Below are 16597 nucleotides of genomic sequence, written 5' to 3'. Positions count from 1 at the left end.
TGATGTACTTCTACATATCCTGTCCTAAAGACATGATGTGGGTTCGTTTTAGTTTTTTCATATATATATATATATATATATATATATATATATATATATATATATATATATATATATATATATATATATATATAATTATTACATATTAATCTATTTAAAGTTTTATGTTTTGAGCGATTGTAATAAAATGCTAGGTCGCTCTCTCTCTCCAGCAGCAGTCTTATTAACTCTGTATACGGAAAAAATGCTACGTTGCTATGGCAACAGGGTTTGGGGTATTCAGCATTACCAGAACAGAGTCAAATTGATATTTATAGTTCAACACACACACACACACACACACACACACACACACACATTATGAATTAATTGTTTTTATTATATGAAAAGTTATATTCTCTATCTGTATGTGTGTGTAAGTGTGTGAGAGAGAACCGCAGACAGATGTGGGTTAAACACATCACTAAAAGAATCACACTCACTCACCACAGTCATCCTCAACAACACACACACACACACACACACACACGTCTTCAAATGAAAACAGCTGTTGAAGTCTCATCCCCAAGACCACCCGAAAGTGTAACATAGCAAAGTCGGCATTTGTGTGTGTGTGTGTGTGTGTGTGTGTGTGTGTGTGTGTGTTAGAGAGAGAGAGAGAGAGAGAGAGAGAGAGAGAGAGAGAGAGAGAGAGAGAGAGTGTACTATGTGGACTCCTGACCGCGCGCTATTTGCTGCTTCACATATTTGAAAGGGAACGTTCTAACTGCCAGCGGACACACACGCCGCGCGGCGCAGGCCACGGAGCGCGTGCCACACGGTGAATGAGAATCTCAGTGACGCGCTCGCGCTACAGAGAGAGAGAGAGAGAGAGAGAGCTCCACAGCCGAGAGATTTACAGCCTAGATACGGAGATATTTTTAATATTGCGCGCGCGCACACACACAAACCCACACACAGGCTAAAGTACTTCGCCAGTCAGACGTCTCTCTCTCTCTCTCTCTCTCTCTCTCTCTCTCTGTGTGTGTGTGTGTGTGTGTGTGTGTGTGTGTGTGTGTGTGTGTGTGTGTGTGTGTGTGTTTTCGTGCTACCGAGCGCCGGATTGGCTTTCACACGGCAGCGCGAGGCTGGGAGTGCGCACGAGCGCTGAAAGGGTTACTGTTTCTGCGAGCTCACGCTCTATTCTGCGCCCGCCAGAGAGCGCGGCCGAGTGGCGCCGGCGCGTCAAGCACACACACACACACACACACACACACACGCAGAGAGGGAGAGACGGAGCGTCCAAAACGCTCGAGACATCATCAAGAAAAGGAGCTGACAGCAAGGAGAACAACAAGCTCCAGCGCGCGCGCACACACACACACACACACACACGAGACAGGGAGCTTGTTTATATATAATAAACTGTCTTCGCGCTTAACACTTAAATGACAGCTACTTAGCTGAGACAGGGAGGAATATGAAGCGCGCGGGTTTGGCATGCCGTGACGCGCGAGCTCGGAGAGTCGCCTTACTTCAGTGCTCTAATCTCTCTCTCTCTCTCTCTCTCTCTCCTCCCTCTCTCTCTCATTAACAGTCTGGTAACGTCATCAACAGTTTCGCTGCCATTGTAGGAAAAAACAGACTGAGGCCGTGTCTCAATCCTCTCAATATTGCACTATATAGTGTGCATTATAGTGGTGTATTATTTGAAACTGTTATTTAGTTGGGCGTGAACAGAATGGTACAGCAAATACTGCATGCTTCATAATTATACTGTATAGTGTACAGTAAAATATACTGTATACATGTACACTTTATTGCACACTGCATACTTGCATACTACATAATGTACCAAACACTATATCCTTTTATACTGCATACTTCTACACCCTATATTTGGGTACTGCAGAATTCTGTAGTGCATACTTGTACATTAGATACTTCTAGAGTGCATATTTGTATAGTGCATATTTACTGAATACTTGCATACGGTGAACTTCTATACTGCATGCTGGATATTTGTGTTTTCCATTCTTCCATAGTGCATACTTCAATACTGCATACATAGAGGGTATAGATGATACGACCTCACCGAGAGAGCGAGTATAGAGGATACGACCTCACCAAGAGAGCGAGTATAGACGATAGGACCTCACTTAGAGAGCAAGTATAGAGGATACGAGCTCACTGAGACAGCAGGTGTAGAGGATACGACCTCACTGAGACAGCAGGTGTAGAGGATACGACCTCACCGAGAGAGTGCGTATAGAGGATATGACCTCGCCAAGACAGCGGGTATAGAGGATACGACCTTGCCAAGAGAGCGGGTATAGAGGATACAACAATTTGCAGAGAGAGCGGATATAGAGGATACGACCTCACAGAAAGAGCTAGTATAGTGTATAAGACCTCGCCGAGAGAGTGGGTATAGAGGATATGACAACTTGCTGAGAGAACAGTTATAGAGGATTGGACCTCGCTGAGAGAGCGGTTATAGAGGATTGGACCTCGCTGAGAGAGCGGTTATAGAGGATTGGACCTCGCTGAGAGAGCGGTTATAGAGGATGTGACCTCGCTGAGAGAGCGGTTATAGAGGATACGACCTCCTTGAGAGAGCGGTTATAGAGGATACGACCTCGCTGAGAGAGCGGTTATAGAGGATACGACCTCGCTGAGAGAGCGGTTATAGAGGATTGGACCTCGCTGAGAGAGCGGTTATAGAGGATGTGACCTCGCTGAGAGAGCGGTTATAGAGGATACGACCTCCTTGAGAGAGCGGTTATAGAGGATACGACCTCGCTGAGAGAGCGGTTATAGAGGATACGACCTCACTGAGAGAGCGGTTATAGAGGATTGGACCTCGCTGAGAGAGCGGTTATAGAGGATTGGACCTCGCTGAGAGAGCGGTTATAGAGGATTGGACCTCGCTGAGAGAGCGGTTATAGAGGATTGGACCTCGCTGAGAGAGCGGTTATAGAGGATGTGACCTCGCTGAGAGAGCGGTTATAGAGGATACGACCTCGCTGAGAGAGCGGTTATAGAGGATACGACCTCGCTGAGAGAGCGGTTATAAAGGATTGGACCTCGCTGAGAGAGCGGTTATAGAGGATACGACCTCGCTGAGAGAGCGGTTATAGAGGATTGGACCTCGCTGAGAGAGCGGTTATAGAGGATACGACCTCGCTGAGAGAGCGGTTATAGAGGATGTGACCTCGCTGAGAGAGCGGTTATAGAGGATACGACCTCGCTGAGAGAGCGGTTATAGAGGATGTGACCTCGCTGAGAGAGCGGTTATAGAGGATACGACCTCGCTGAGAGAGCGGTTATAGAGGATGTGACCTCGCTGAGAGAGCGGTTATAGAGGATACGACCTCGCTGAGAGAGCGGTTATAGAGGATGTGACCTCGCTGAGAGAGCAGTTATAGAGGATGTGACCTCGCTGAGAGAGCGGTTATAAAGGATACGACCTCGCTGAGAGAGCGGTTATAGAGGATACGACCTCGCTGAGAGAGCGGTTATAGAGGATTGGACCTCGCTGACAGAGCGGTTATAGAGGATGTGACCTCGCTGAGAGAGCGGTTATAGAGGATACGACCTCACTGAGAGAGCAGATATAGAGGATACGACCTCACTGAGAGCTATGACATGAATTCCAAGATGGACAAGAGTCCCTTGACAGTATCAAATTCCTGAGGTACCCAGAGTGGGTTTCTTCACGATGGGAATAGCCTTGCTGTCTTGAATGCAGTTGGTACATGACCAGATGATATAGAGCCTTTAATGATGGAAAAGATGAAGGAGAGGAGGTCTTGTAAGTTGGTCTGGAGCACTGGGGAAAGAATGGGATCCAGCAGGCAGATGGTGGGATTGCAGGATGAGATGACTTGCAGGAAATGTTTTGTTGATATAGAACATAAATATGTGAGAGAAAGACATGGGGAATGCTAAATGTATAGTGTTGGGTTAGGGTTAGCAGGGAAAGACTGGCAGAGTTTGCTAATCTTTTCATCAAAGATGATGCCGATGTCATTAGCAGTCAGGGAGGAGGGTGAAAGAGAAAGTAGCGGGTTAAGTGAAGAAGGTGTTGAAGGAGCTTCCAGCTTTTATCCAGTACACCGCATACTTTTATAGTGCATACTTTTGTAGTGCATACATTTATAGTGCATACTTTTTTAATGCATATTTGCAAACTGCATACTTGCACAATGCACACATGTATAATGCATACTAGTACACTGCATACTTATATAGTTCACACTTGTACACTGCATACCTGTATAGTGCATACTCGTACACTGCGTACTTATATAGTGCACACTTGTACACTGCATACTTATATAGTGCACACTTGTACAATGCATACTTATATAGTGCATACTTGTACACTGCATACTTATATAGTGCACAATTCTATAATGCATATTTGCATACTGCATACTTGTGCACTGCATACTTATATAGTTCACACTTGTACACTGCATACCTGTATAGTGTATACTCATACATTGAATACTTATATAGTGCACACTTGTACACTGCATACTTATATAGTGCACACTTGTACACTGCATACTTATATAGTTCCCACTTGTACACTGCATACTTATATAGTGCACACTTGTACACTGCACACTTATATAGTGCACACTTGTACACTGCACACTTATATAGTGCACACTTGTACACTGCATACTTGTACACTGCATACTTTTATAGTGCACACTTGTACACTGCATACTTATATAGTTCCCACTTGTACACTGCATACTTATATAGTGCACACTTGTACACTGCACACTTATATAGTGCACACTTGTACACTGCACACTTATATAGTGCACACTTGTACACTGCATACTTGTACACTGCATACTTTTATAGTGCACACTTGTACACTGCATACTTATATAGTGCACACTTGTACACTGCATACTTATATAGTGCACACTTGTACACTGCATACTTGTACACTGCATACTTTTATAGTGCACACTTGTACACTGCATACTTATATAGTGCACACTTGTACACTGCATACTTATATAGTTCACACTTGTACACTGCATACTTGTTCACTGCATACTTTTATAGTGCACACTTGTACACTGCATACTTGTACACTGCATACTTGTATAGTGCATACTTATATAGTGCATACTTGTACATGGCATACTTATATAATGCATACTTTTATAGTGCATACCTGTATAGTGTATATTTTTACACTGCATACTTGTACACTGCATACTTAAATAGTGAATAGTTTTATAGTGCATACTTGTACACTGCATACTTATACAGTGCACACTTGTACACTGCATACTTATACAGTGCACACTTGTACACTGCATACTTATACAGTGCATACTTGTACACTGCATACTTATATAGTTCTTACTTCTATAATGCATATTTGCATACTGCATACTTGTACACTACATACTTGTACACTGCATGCCTGAATAGTGCACACTTGTACACTGCATACTTATATAGTGCATACTTGTACACTGCATACCTGTACACTGCACACTCATATAGTGCATACTTTTATAATGCATATTTGCATACTGCATACTTGTACCCTGCATACTTGTCCACTGAATACTTGTGCACTTTTACACTGCATAACAGTATAGTACACACTTTTACACTGCATACTTGTACCCTGTGTGCTTGTATAGTGCATACTTGTCCACTATATACTTGTATGCTGCATACTTGTACACTTCATAATTGTAAAATGCATATTTGTTGACTACATAATTCTACATGCTTTTAATACTGTTTTTTTGCATACATGTATACTACATACTGTACAGTGTAAATGTAGAGAGCATGCTTGTTAACTTGTACAGTTCATACTGCATACTTATATAGTGCACACTTTTACACTGCGTACTTGAATACAGCATGTTTATATAATGCATACTTTTACTTCATGCTGCATATTTGTATCATGTTTATTGCACACTTTATCACTACACCGTTCACTGGCGCTCTATTCAATACACTGTGCACTGTGTAAAATATGCATATACTGTATTTATATAGTACTTGCAAGTATTACAAATATTTATATACTTGCATACTCCAGCAGAGTATTCATGCATACTCTATATTACTCATCATAGTATTATGTAGTAGTACTAGTGCACTACACGATCACATGACTACTCGGCAGCCGGGAGCCGCGTTACCTTTCAGTCTGGAAGAGCAGTATTTGTTTTCTCTCCCTCACTGAGTCATTTTTGGATGGAGCTCCTGCTCAGGTTCTCTCTCTCTCTCTCTCTCTCTCTCCCTGTCACTTTCTCCTCTCTGTTATATTAAGCTCAACTTCTTAATCTCTCCACCTCACTCTCTCCCTGCACTCTTTCAGCAGTGACAGTGTTTGAAAGTGACTGCGTCATTATTTTACTGTTAATGTCAACACTGCTGTGCATGCACTAACTCTGATCTTCCCCCACCCGACCCCACCACCAAGCACACACACACACACACACACACACACACACACACACACACACACACACACACTAGACCCTCATGCGCAGAGATTATGTTCAGTTGCCTTGCAGCCCGACGACGCCATCAAACAATGAATAACAGCCCCACGCCGGCGCTCACTCCACGTGCAGCCTCGTAAATCAAACATGCACTCTCTGAGACATTCTGTTTCATGCCCATGCAACTTTCCTCACACACACACACACACACACACACACACACACACACACACTGAGTCAACAAGTTTTAAATGTAGACTGTACACTCTTTCAGATATTTGCACAAATATTCCAAAGAGATATGTAATGACACTCGCACGCACAAACACACACATATCACTGTACACATGGGCCTCTGTCTTAAATCACCCAATACTCACTACATTCTTGCACTAGACACTATGTAATTGACTGTTGGAAATGTTTGTAGTATGTAGAGTAGGGGGTGAATGCTGAGCACAAAATCTGTCTGGTGGTCCAGTACAACATTTGTGTACAATTAATGCACGTGATTAGAGTCATTTAAACCCGACTGGTGCATTACAGGATTTTTACTGTTCCTGAAGAGGAACCTGTGTCATAACACAGAACTCTGAATTTATCTTTTACTTTAACTTTTCGTTTACATTTAGGAACTTTCATTTTTACATGAACTTCTACTTTAACCTTTATTTTGTGCAAGTTTGTGCATGTTACATAGAAAATGTTCTCAGGAAAGTTTAAGTTTTATGGCAAATTGAGAATGTTGTGTGAGCAACACTTTTAATACATCACACATTTTCAGAACATTGCAGGAACACTGTTTTTGTTCAGTACGCTTTCAGAACTTAATACGGTACTGAATGTTCAGATAATGTTCAGTTAGGTCCAGGGGGGGGGTTGCTTATGCTATCGCTTGACAAATGATATGTTCTGGGAACTACTAACCCAGCTACTGATTTTCACTCAGCAGATATATCTGATGGTTTCTGTGAGGTCTGAGAGATTGTTTATGAACATTAACAGAATCGGTTCTCTCATTTAAAATTGTAACCAGTAACAATAGACCTGATTTATCAGTCTTTTACAGTTTAAATGATTTTGTGGCCAGACCAAACAAGATTTGCAAAACGTTCCAGTTTTCTTTGTACTCACATCTGTAAGTTGAATAACTCCAATCATGCATAAGTTACCAAGCACATTTACTACACAGCTGATTTACATTTAGCCACACCCCACAAAACTCCATAAAAGGCAAATCTCACCAACAGCTGATAACGAGTGAGTAAATGGTGAAAGAGCGCCTCCTAATCACAGCGTGCACTAAATCTTCCAGTAATGAAGCTCAGCCACTGCAGTGCGTTGGCTAACATAGATCATAACCATAACTTCTCCTCCTTATAGGGCGCCATTACATTTGTCCTAATTGAAAGGCTAATCTCTAATATGTCATTAATATGAAGTGACTGAGTTTCACAAAATGTTCATTAAGTTGGATTGTAACTGAGATAAAGAAATGTTTTAACTTGACAGTATAATCCGTGTATAAATAAAATCACAGTAACTCATCGACACGTATACGATTTGAAGGCTCACATAAGTTATTCTCCTTATATGGAAAGTTACATAAACTCAGGAGTGAAATGTAGGATGTGAACGTTTTTACAAACTAAATTGATTTTCAGAAACACTCCTATGAACAATTTACATTTAGCTCATATACAGTGTGATAAATGAGGCCCAGTGTCTGAGAAACCCACTGCTATCTCCATCAACATCAACGTCCAGTAAAACATTACTGAACACTGTGATAACACACACACACACAGAAACACACACACACACACACACACACACACACACACACACACACACACACACTATATCAACTTGATCAGAGAGATTTTATTGCTAAACTGTGTCTCCAAGGCATTTCACACGGATAGCTTTGTGCTCTGGTTTGGCTTTACTTCTGTCTCTACACGCAACACAAGTTACAACAATAAATAAACATGACACATTCTGTTTACTAAAATACTATTTTTTTTCAACAACAAAATATTTAATTCACTCTTAAAATATAGAATTTCATCCTTAATGTTCCATTTTATAATCATTCTTGTTATTACTATTATCATAATTATTATTATTACTGATTATTAATAGGATATAAAAGCTGTAGCATGGCAGTGAGTCAGTCAGTTAAAGCACTTCCGGGACAAGAGCACTTCCGGAAAAGTTCTCCTCTGTGCGCGTGGTCCTGCTCATTTAACACAACAACAACAATAACAACAACAACAAAATAATAATTAACAATAACAATAATAGCTGCATCCTTTCCTTCTTTTTTCTTTTAAATATGTACAGGTATATTATTATTTCTTTTTTAAATCAAAATGCTATATATAAAAAAATAGATTCGCTATATGGCGCCTTACACACACACACACACACACACACACACACACACACACACTTTTCAGTTCGCGAGAACACAGTGCAACAATAAAATTATTATTACTATAATTATTATAATTACTATTGTTTATTGTTTGTTATCAGAAGAGCACACGTCAGTCCGTGCATCTTCACAGAGGTGTCGAGTGAACGCACCCACACGCACGCGCGCATTTTCTCGTACATTCTCTTTCTCTCATATTATTGAATCATTTCTCTCTCTCTCTCTCTCTCTCTCTCTCTCTCTGTCTCTCTCGCTCACACACACACACACACACACACACACACACAGCGCGCGGACTCAGCAGGAGCACTTGCACTCAGAGATGATGGGGTAGTGCACGGGGATCCACGTGCAGTATTTCTGGGGCATGAAGCCCTGGCAGTACCAGCGCAGGAACGTCTTGGTGACGGACTTGGCCGGTTTGCAGAACATACCCTCGGGTAGTGAACACGAGCGCTCGCTGAAGCAGTGCCCCTCTTTGATGTAGCGCGGCCAGAAGCGCACGCCGAGGTCCTTCCACACGTGGACGACGGGGCAGTGCGTGTGCGTCCACAGCCACTGCAGGAACTTTCGCCGCGCCTTCTTGCCCATCTTCACGCGGAGCCCGTATGGCGTCTGCGTGAGGTCCAGCCTCCTGATCTCGGCCGGCATGGCGCCGCTGGGCGCGTGAGCGTACGCGGAGGAACCCGGGCTCGCGGTGGTGGTGTTCATGACGAGCAGCTGCGCGGGCGCGCTCACGGACATGAAGTCGCCGTCGAAGCCGCTGCCCAGTTTCTTACGCAGCGCGCGCTCGGACAGGTCCTGCTCGCGCGGGTCGTACTCCGGGTCCGGGTCCTCTTTCAGGTCCGGTACGGGCAGGTGCTCGCTCGGCGAAGGGCGAACCCTAAGGTAACGTTGAGCGGCGTCGGCGCCGCGGCGCGCGCACACCAGCAGCACGAGTGTCAGCAACGCGCACACAAGTAGCAGCGCGCGGGATAGTCGCATGGCGATTAAATATCAGTAATGAAGAAGAAGAAGAAGAAGAAGAAGAAGAAGAAGAAGAAGAAGAAGAAGGAGAAAAGAAGGAGGAGAAGTGGGAGGGGGTGAATTAATAACGTGCGCTCCCAGATCCGCGCGCGCGCAGCATAAATAGTAGTCCAAGTGGGACGACAGTTTACTTCTAAACAGCGGCGCGGTTTGAATGACCTGGAACCGGAGTTGCATGGAACGCGCGTGCACTCTCTCTCTCTCTCTCTCTCTCTCTCTCTCTCTGATCTTCTCTCTCACGCTCTTTCTTCTCCTCTTCCTCACTCGCTCTCTCTAGTTCTCTTTGAGCTCGGAACAAGTTTCCCAAAAATGAAAAAAAGTTAAGTAATCCTCAAACAAAGTTTAAACCCGTCTCGTCTCGTGCAGCCTCCTTTCGCCGTCACCCTCCTCCTCCTGTGCGCGCGAGTCTCCCTCAGTTCAATCGGTCACCATAGCGACATGGGCGACACTCTCTCTCTCTGTCTCTCGGTGACAGTCTGCGCGCGACATGGGACGGAGACTTCCCACCCGCGTGCGTTGCGTGCACAGGGAGACCCGGATGTGTCTCCTCTCCGGTGCGTTTTTAAATGTCACGAGGAAGAGAGAGAGAGAGAGTCGGCGTTTATTTTTACTCTCTCTCTCTCTCTCTCTCTCTCTCTCGGCTCCAGTCGGTCCCGCCGCCGCGGCGCTGCCCCCCGGTCCGGTTCCTCCTCCTTCCACCCGAGCGCGAGCAGCTTTTTTAAAGAATTTCACCAGCAGCTCCTTCGCTAAAGTCTAAAAGAGATGCGTATCCAAGGTTTTCTTTTTAGGACACTAGATTCCGTTGGTGTGTCCGCCGCGTGCTGAACCAACTCTCCTCTCACGAGCTCTGCGTGGACATCATGTCATGTCATTTCACCCCGCGTAGGATTTCCTGAACGGGTTTCTTTCTATATTTATTTTTGCTGTTTAAATCCCCGGTGCATTCGTATCTTTAAGTTTCTGACTCTGTCGTTGTGTACATAGCGTGTCGCCAAGTTTGTACCTCCTCTCGGTCCGCGTGCACTTACACTTGACGAGCGCGTGAGTGAGTTAACTGCAGGTCGCGCGGACCTCTCGCTCTGTGCAGCAGGAGCGCGCGTAGTGTGTTTGTGCAGAGATCTCCGCTTTCTACTCAAGTTAAATATCCCCCTCTATATCCCCCCTCCCGCCAGCGGAGCCAACCCACCATCACACACACACACACACACACACACACACACACACACACTTGACAATCTTGGGATTTTCCATATCTTGCACATTCCAGGTCATTAATGAGAAACCTTACGCCGTTGTTTTTTCTATATTGTCACCGCAACCGCGAGACTCAACATCATTTATCCATCGTGTGTGTGTGTGTGTGTGTGTGTGTGTGTGTGTGTGTGTGTGTGATGCAGCTTGGAGGTGATAAGAGCACGCACAGAAATCTCCTCATCACGTCATAACAGCGGGACTACCACGGCATTGCGCGTGCGAGATAGAACCACTCGGAACCATGCTCGGGTGTTCCCACTCAGGTTTCGTTTCGCGCGCTCAAAGTTCTTCACCGGAGGCCTCCAGTAGCGGTGTTGTCACGTGGTTCCGTGACGTAGCCCAAGGACGAGACGGGACAGCTTCAACTGACTCCGTGCATAGTCCATATAGTAACTGTACTGAAACGGTGTGTGTGTGTGTGTGTGTGTGTGTGAGGGAGAGAGAGAGAGAGAGAGAGAGAGAGAGAGAGAGAGAATGAGAGGAAGCTCGGTGTGTTACTGCGCTACAGCCGCCAGAGGGCGCGACAACCGGCGTGAAATTAATTCTGCTTTAACGCTACTATAATACACTAATGATAAAAAAAAAAAAAATCCCGTAAAAAGCCATAAAGTCACGAACTGAATTAAAATAAATTTAAATGTAAATGAAACAAAGTGGTTTACACGTAATTTTTCACTTTTGAATTTGTTTTGTTGTCATTAAGATATTTGCGGTGCATCAAAGTGTCAGTGTCTTTAAATATTTTCAGTACGAAACCAAAACAGTGAATAAACTCATTTGTATATTCAATATATTAATATAAAACACAGACTTTTATCAATATAGGCAGCATTTTATTTGATAAATTATATTTTATTTTACATAAATAAAAGAAAAAAGTTTTACTTGAACAGAAACTGTCTCTTTAAAAATCAAACAGGAAATACTTCTTGATCCATTTCCTGTATAAAGGTCAATCTGAGAACAATCCTTTTAATTGAAATTGTTCTGTGTTATCTGTGTCAGCAGTGTTACACATTTCAGAAACACAAATCATTTATTATCAGTTAATCCCATATCGCAATTATTTATTCAGTTTAAAGTCTTCTGTGACCCTGAAACTAAACATAGCTGCCCCATTTTGGGCAATAGTGTAAGTGTTGTTGCTGCTGTTCGCAGTAACTCCACTGACACCACTACACCACTAAAACATTTCCACTGTGATACTGCGGACATTGTTTTAGTGTAAGTTCCCAATGTAAATGGATATTTCAGGAGAATTATAACAGTGTTGTAAATTTTTGTCAGGTAAAATTAAGCAGTGCTGAAATGCACCGTGTATACAGACACACACTCGACTCACAGGGCAGAACATCGAGAAAGAAGACCTCAAACATACAAAAAAATAGAGTCAGGAAGAAAAATGATTTTGCAAAGAAATAAAAATAAAAGTTCAGACCATTAGAAAGCAAATAAAAATTGGTTTGTTAAAAAAACACAACTGATCAAATCAAACATGAAAATTTTCTACATTTCAGCATAAATGTGACCTAAAACATCATCAGATTTTCACACAAGTCCTAAAAGTAGACAAAGAGAACCCAATTAAACACATGAGGCAACAAGATTGTACTTGGTCTATTTATTGAGGAAAATTATCCAGTATTACATATCTGTGAGTGAGTGGCAAAGTATGATGCTTTCAGGAGATATCTGGTGAGACCCTTTTGTCTGAACGGTAACTGTTGATCAGTCCTGCACATCAGGTCACATAGGGTCTGTGAACTCAGCATGATCCAAGGAATCTAGGCACACCTGGCACTGAAATTTTGGCCACATGGTTCAAACATTATGGGCATAAACAAAAAAACTGACCTGTTGGACCTGTTGCAGCTTTGGGAGCTTGGGGCCCAGATTTGGTGGATTTGTAGCTGAATTTGTCCTGAATATGTGTGCCAAATTTCACAACTTTTTACCACACGGTTCTAGGGGCTGCCATAGACACCCTAGCCATAATAATAATAATAATAATAATAATAATAATAATAATAATAATAATAATAATAATATGCAGAATCTGTAGAAAAACAATAGGAGTCTTGCAGCATTGCTGCTTGGCCCCTAATAATAAGAAAAGGTAAAATAACAATAGGGTGTCTATGCATTATTTGTTAGGGTGGCCCCCTAATAAACATAATTGTTTACTCTCATTACACATGTTTCAGAACACTTCACATTGTGCATATGATCATTTGAAGAAACAAAAAGCAATATGATCAAATACAGTGTTCAGTTAAAGAAAACACATTATTATTAATAATATTCACAATAAACAATTCTTTCACCATGCAGCGTAACAGTTTGTTAACAGTAGGCTTTGGTTGCTAAGCAAAATGACACGTAAAGATGAATGTATTTTATGGACAGAATAATGGATGTAATGTAACAGTTTTATTGCTTTAAAACCTGGTAAATTATACAAAATTCAGTTATGTGACGCATCACAGGTGTGTGTATATATTGAGGATTTTAAAACAACTTCGAACATGGTTTAGCTAATCTGATTTGAAAACCAATACTCTCCGTTTTAAAATATATAATAGCAGTTATAGTCTCCGTGTCTATGGTTAAAATACTGGAAGTTAACATTAGGGTATAAAGAGACAAACTATTCATGCACTAACACAAAACAGGTGAACACAATAGGGTAACAAACCAATGACAGGACAAGGGTGGAGACAGGACCAGAACCAGAGGAATAATAGTTTGGTTTATTTTCTTTATATGGGGAACAATTTTATTGATTTATTTTATTGATTTTAGTCTGTTATGCAGTCCTAAAGTTTCTGTGATTTATTCATTCATATGAAATGCTAGTTTATATTTTGCAAACAGGTTTATAGTTTTGGAGTTTGGTATTTTGGTGTAAATTAGAGAGTGTTCATAGTTATAGAAGCAGCATTTCAGAAAGCTCATAGTACAAGAAGAAATGTGTTTTACAGCAGAGACACTTATTCAAGAAATACGTGTAACGTGTAAGAAACAAGGAAAATCTGTCAAATAGATTTGTTCATTTCTGCCACTTTTACTTCCGTCTTTCTGAAACTCTACTTCATGTCTTACACATTTCTTAAAACTTAACACACAATTTGCAAATATGATTTAGAGCAGTGTGTGTGTGTGTGTGTGTGTGTGTGTGTGTGTGTGTGTGTGTGTGTGTGTGTGTCCTGCTGCTGGACTTTTGTTCTTGTCTCCTCCCCGGGTCTCCCTGTTTCACTTCTTCCTTCGTTATTTTTCAATGGACACTCTGTGTGCAGAGACAGAACGTCTGCCTCTCTCTCTCTCTCTCTCTCTCTCTCTCTCTCTCTCTCTCTCTCTCTCTCTCTCTCTCTTTCTCTCTTAGGGGTGTAAAAAATACTGAGAAATTATACTTAAGTGAAATTATAGATAATATATCTATATTGTGACTCAATTAAATGAATGTAAAAAATGTACTCAAGTGAAAGTAACAAAGTTCTACTTTAAAATGTACTGAAATATTAAAAAGAAAAAAAAGAAAAGTTTTTAACTGATGAAATTAACATCATGTTTTCGTGTGAAAAGTACATTTAATTAATGAATTATCTAAATCTAGTACTTAATGATTTTCATTTTAAAGCAACTGCACCATTTTGCCTGAAAACATCATGTAAGTTCATATTCATGACTAACGCTACATTGTTTACTAATGAAATAATGAGAAGTTAAATATCCTGTAAATAAACAATATTTACAGTTTACCTGGAATTTGACCTGCTGCCTAACCAAGTAAATTAACTACTGGACTCGATGCTAGTCTATCCTGGCATTATCAAAAACAGGGTAGCTGACATCAAATTAGTGAAATTTACCTCAACATGATTTTTCAGATTAGATGGAGATCATTCCTTCTAGGGAGGTAAAGGAGACGCCTCGTTTAATATGAGTTACTGGTGCAGGGCCAGGTGCGCTCATCCTCATCCTCATGTTCCACACTGCAGTCTGGTGGATTATCCATCTTCACATGGATAGCTACAGTGCTAACTACACTGTGTAACAAGAGCATGTCAGAGCTGATGACCTGCCGCGATCCTTCATCTGGGTCTGTGTGACTGATGTACTGCGTAGCGTCACTGTGTGGATGAGAGAAGACACCATCGAGATTTGTGTGAAGGTGTAAATAAAAACGTAAGGAGTAAACAGTAAGTTTTGTTCTTGAACATGTAATAAAGTAAGAATACAAGTGTTCAATTTCAATTTATACCCAAGTAAAGTATAAATGCATCAAAATAATGCTTAAAGATAGTAACAAAGAACAATTACTCAAGTAGTTTCCACCCCTGCTGTCCCTGTCTGTCTGTCTCTCTGTCGTTCTCTCTGACCCCTGACTGTGGGAGTGTGTGAAAAACATCCTAGCCTTGTAAGTCCTCTTGTTCTACACGGCCAATTTCCCCTCTCTCTCTCTCTCACACACACACACACACACACAGCCTCGTTAGTGAGGACCACCCTGAACCAGCCCTGATAGTCTCTCTCACACTCACACATTAATATAATTTAATTAAAAGTAAGGTTTATTTTCAGTATTTTTTTCTATAGGGTTAAGATTTATTCTGACATTGTTTTACGTGATATAGTTGTAATTACTCTACACTGAAATCTATTCCTCTCTTTGCATTTTTCTCAGAAGTAAAGTTCTGACCACATTTACAGTGCGTATTGCAGTTCCAGTGAAAGAGCAGTGCTTACCTCTTCATGTATAACCCCATCTACTGAAGGATAAACCTCACTGCTGAAATGTGCAGAATGATCGTTTTACTGACAGGAAATGAGTCCTTATTGCGATTCTGAGCTTCATCCACGTCAGTCTCTGAGCAGGTGATCACCTGATGACGTCACGGCGTTTAAACACGAGCCTCATCATCGTCTCTTCACTCCACCAATCTCTGATCACGTTAACATTGATGGGGAAATAATCCCTGAATCAGTCACTCTGTTATTCTTATTAAACTCTTTTTATCCAAGCGTTTAAACATGTGAACACGTGTGCCTGTCGTCTGTACAGAGTGTGTAAGCGCTCTTCTCTGTTTTGATGATGTCATGATGGAGCTGATTACAAACTGAATGAATTCCCCCTCGCTGTGGTGTGTATCTCTCCAAAAACCTGATCAAATTGTAATTTACACATCTTTCGGCAGAGTTTTTACCCAGTGTGATCTCTGCAGATGTCAAGGAAAGGTTCGAAAATAACTCAAATAAAACGTTTCCTCATCATTTCTGTTCAAATATATTTATGTTACAGATGTCAAATATTATATATATTATGGGCAGATAGAACTCAATTTTGACAGAGAGAGACAGTAGAGAGACAGGAGAGAGACAGGAGAGAGAG

At 41.8% G+C, this 16597-nt stretch overlaps 1 protein-coding gene across 1 annotated transcript; it reads right to left on the bottom strand.

Moving 5' to 3' along the window:
* Positions 1-8352: 8352 nt before the first annotated feature.
* On the bottom strand, positions 8353-11096 carry nog2 (noggin 2). The gene has a single exon (XM_017456046.3). It carries the CDS (start codon positions 9910-9912, stop codon positions 9226-9228), a length of 687 nt encoding a protein of 228 aa, XP_017311535.1. The 5' UTR covers positions 9913-11096; the 3' UTR covers positions 8353-9225.
* Between the last annotated feature and the right edge of the window lie 5501 nt (positions 11097-16597).

Source organism: Ictalurus punctatus, chromosome 1 (genome assembly GCF_001660625.3).
Source record: "Ictalurus punctatus breed USDA103 chromosome 1, Coco_2.0, whole genome shotgun sequence".
Classification (NCBI taxonomy): domain Eukaryota; kingdom Metazoa; phylum Chordata; class Actinopteri; order Siluriformes; family Ictaluridae; genus Ictalurus; species Ictalurus punctatus.
The sequence above is the reverse complement of the archived record's forward strand: the minus strand, read 5'-3'. Positions and strand labels throughout refer to the sequence as shown.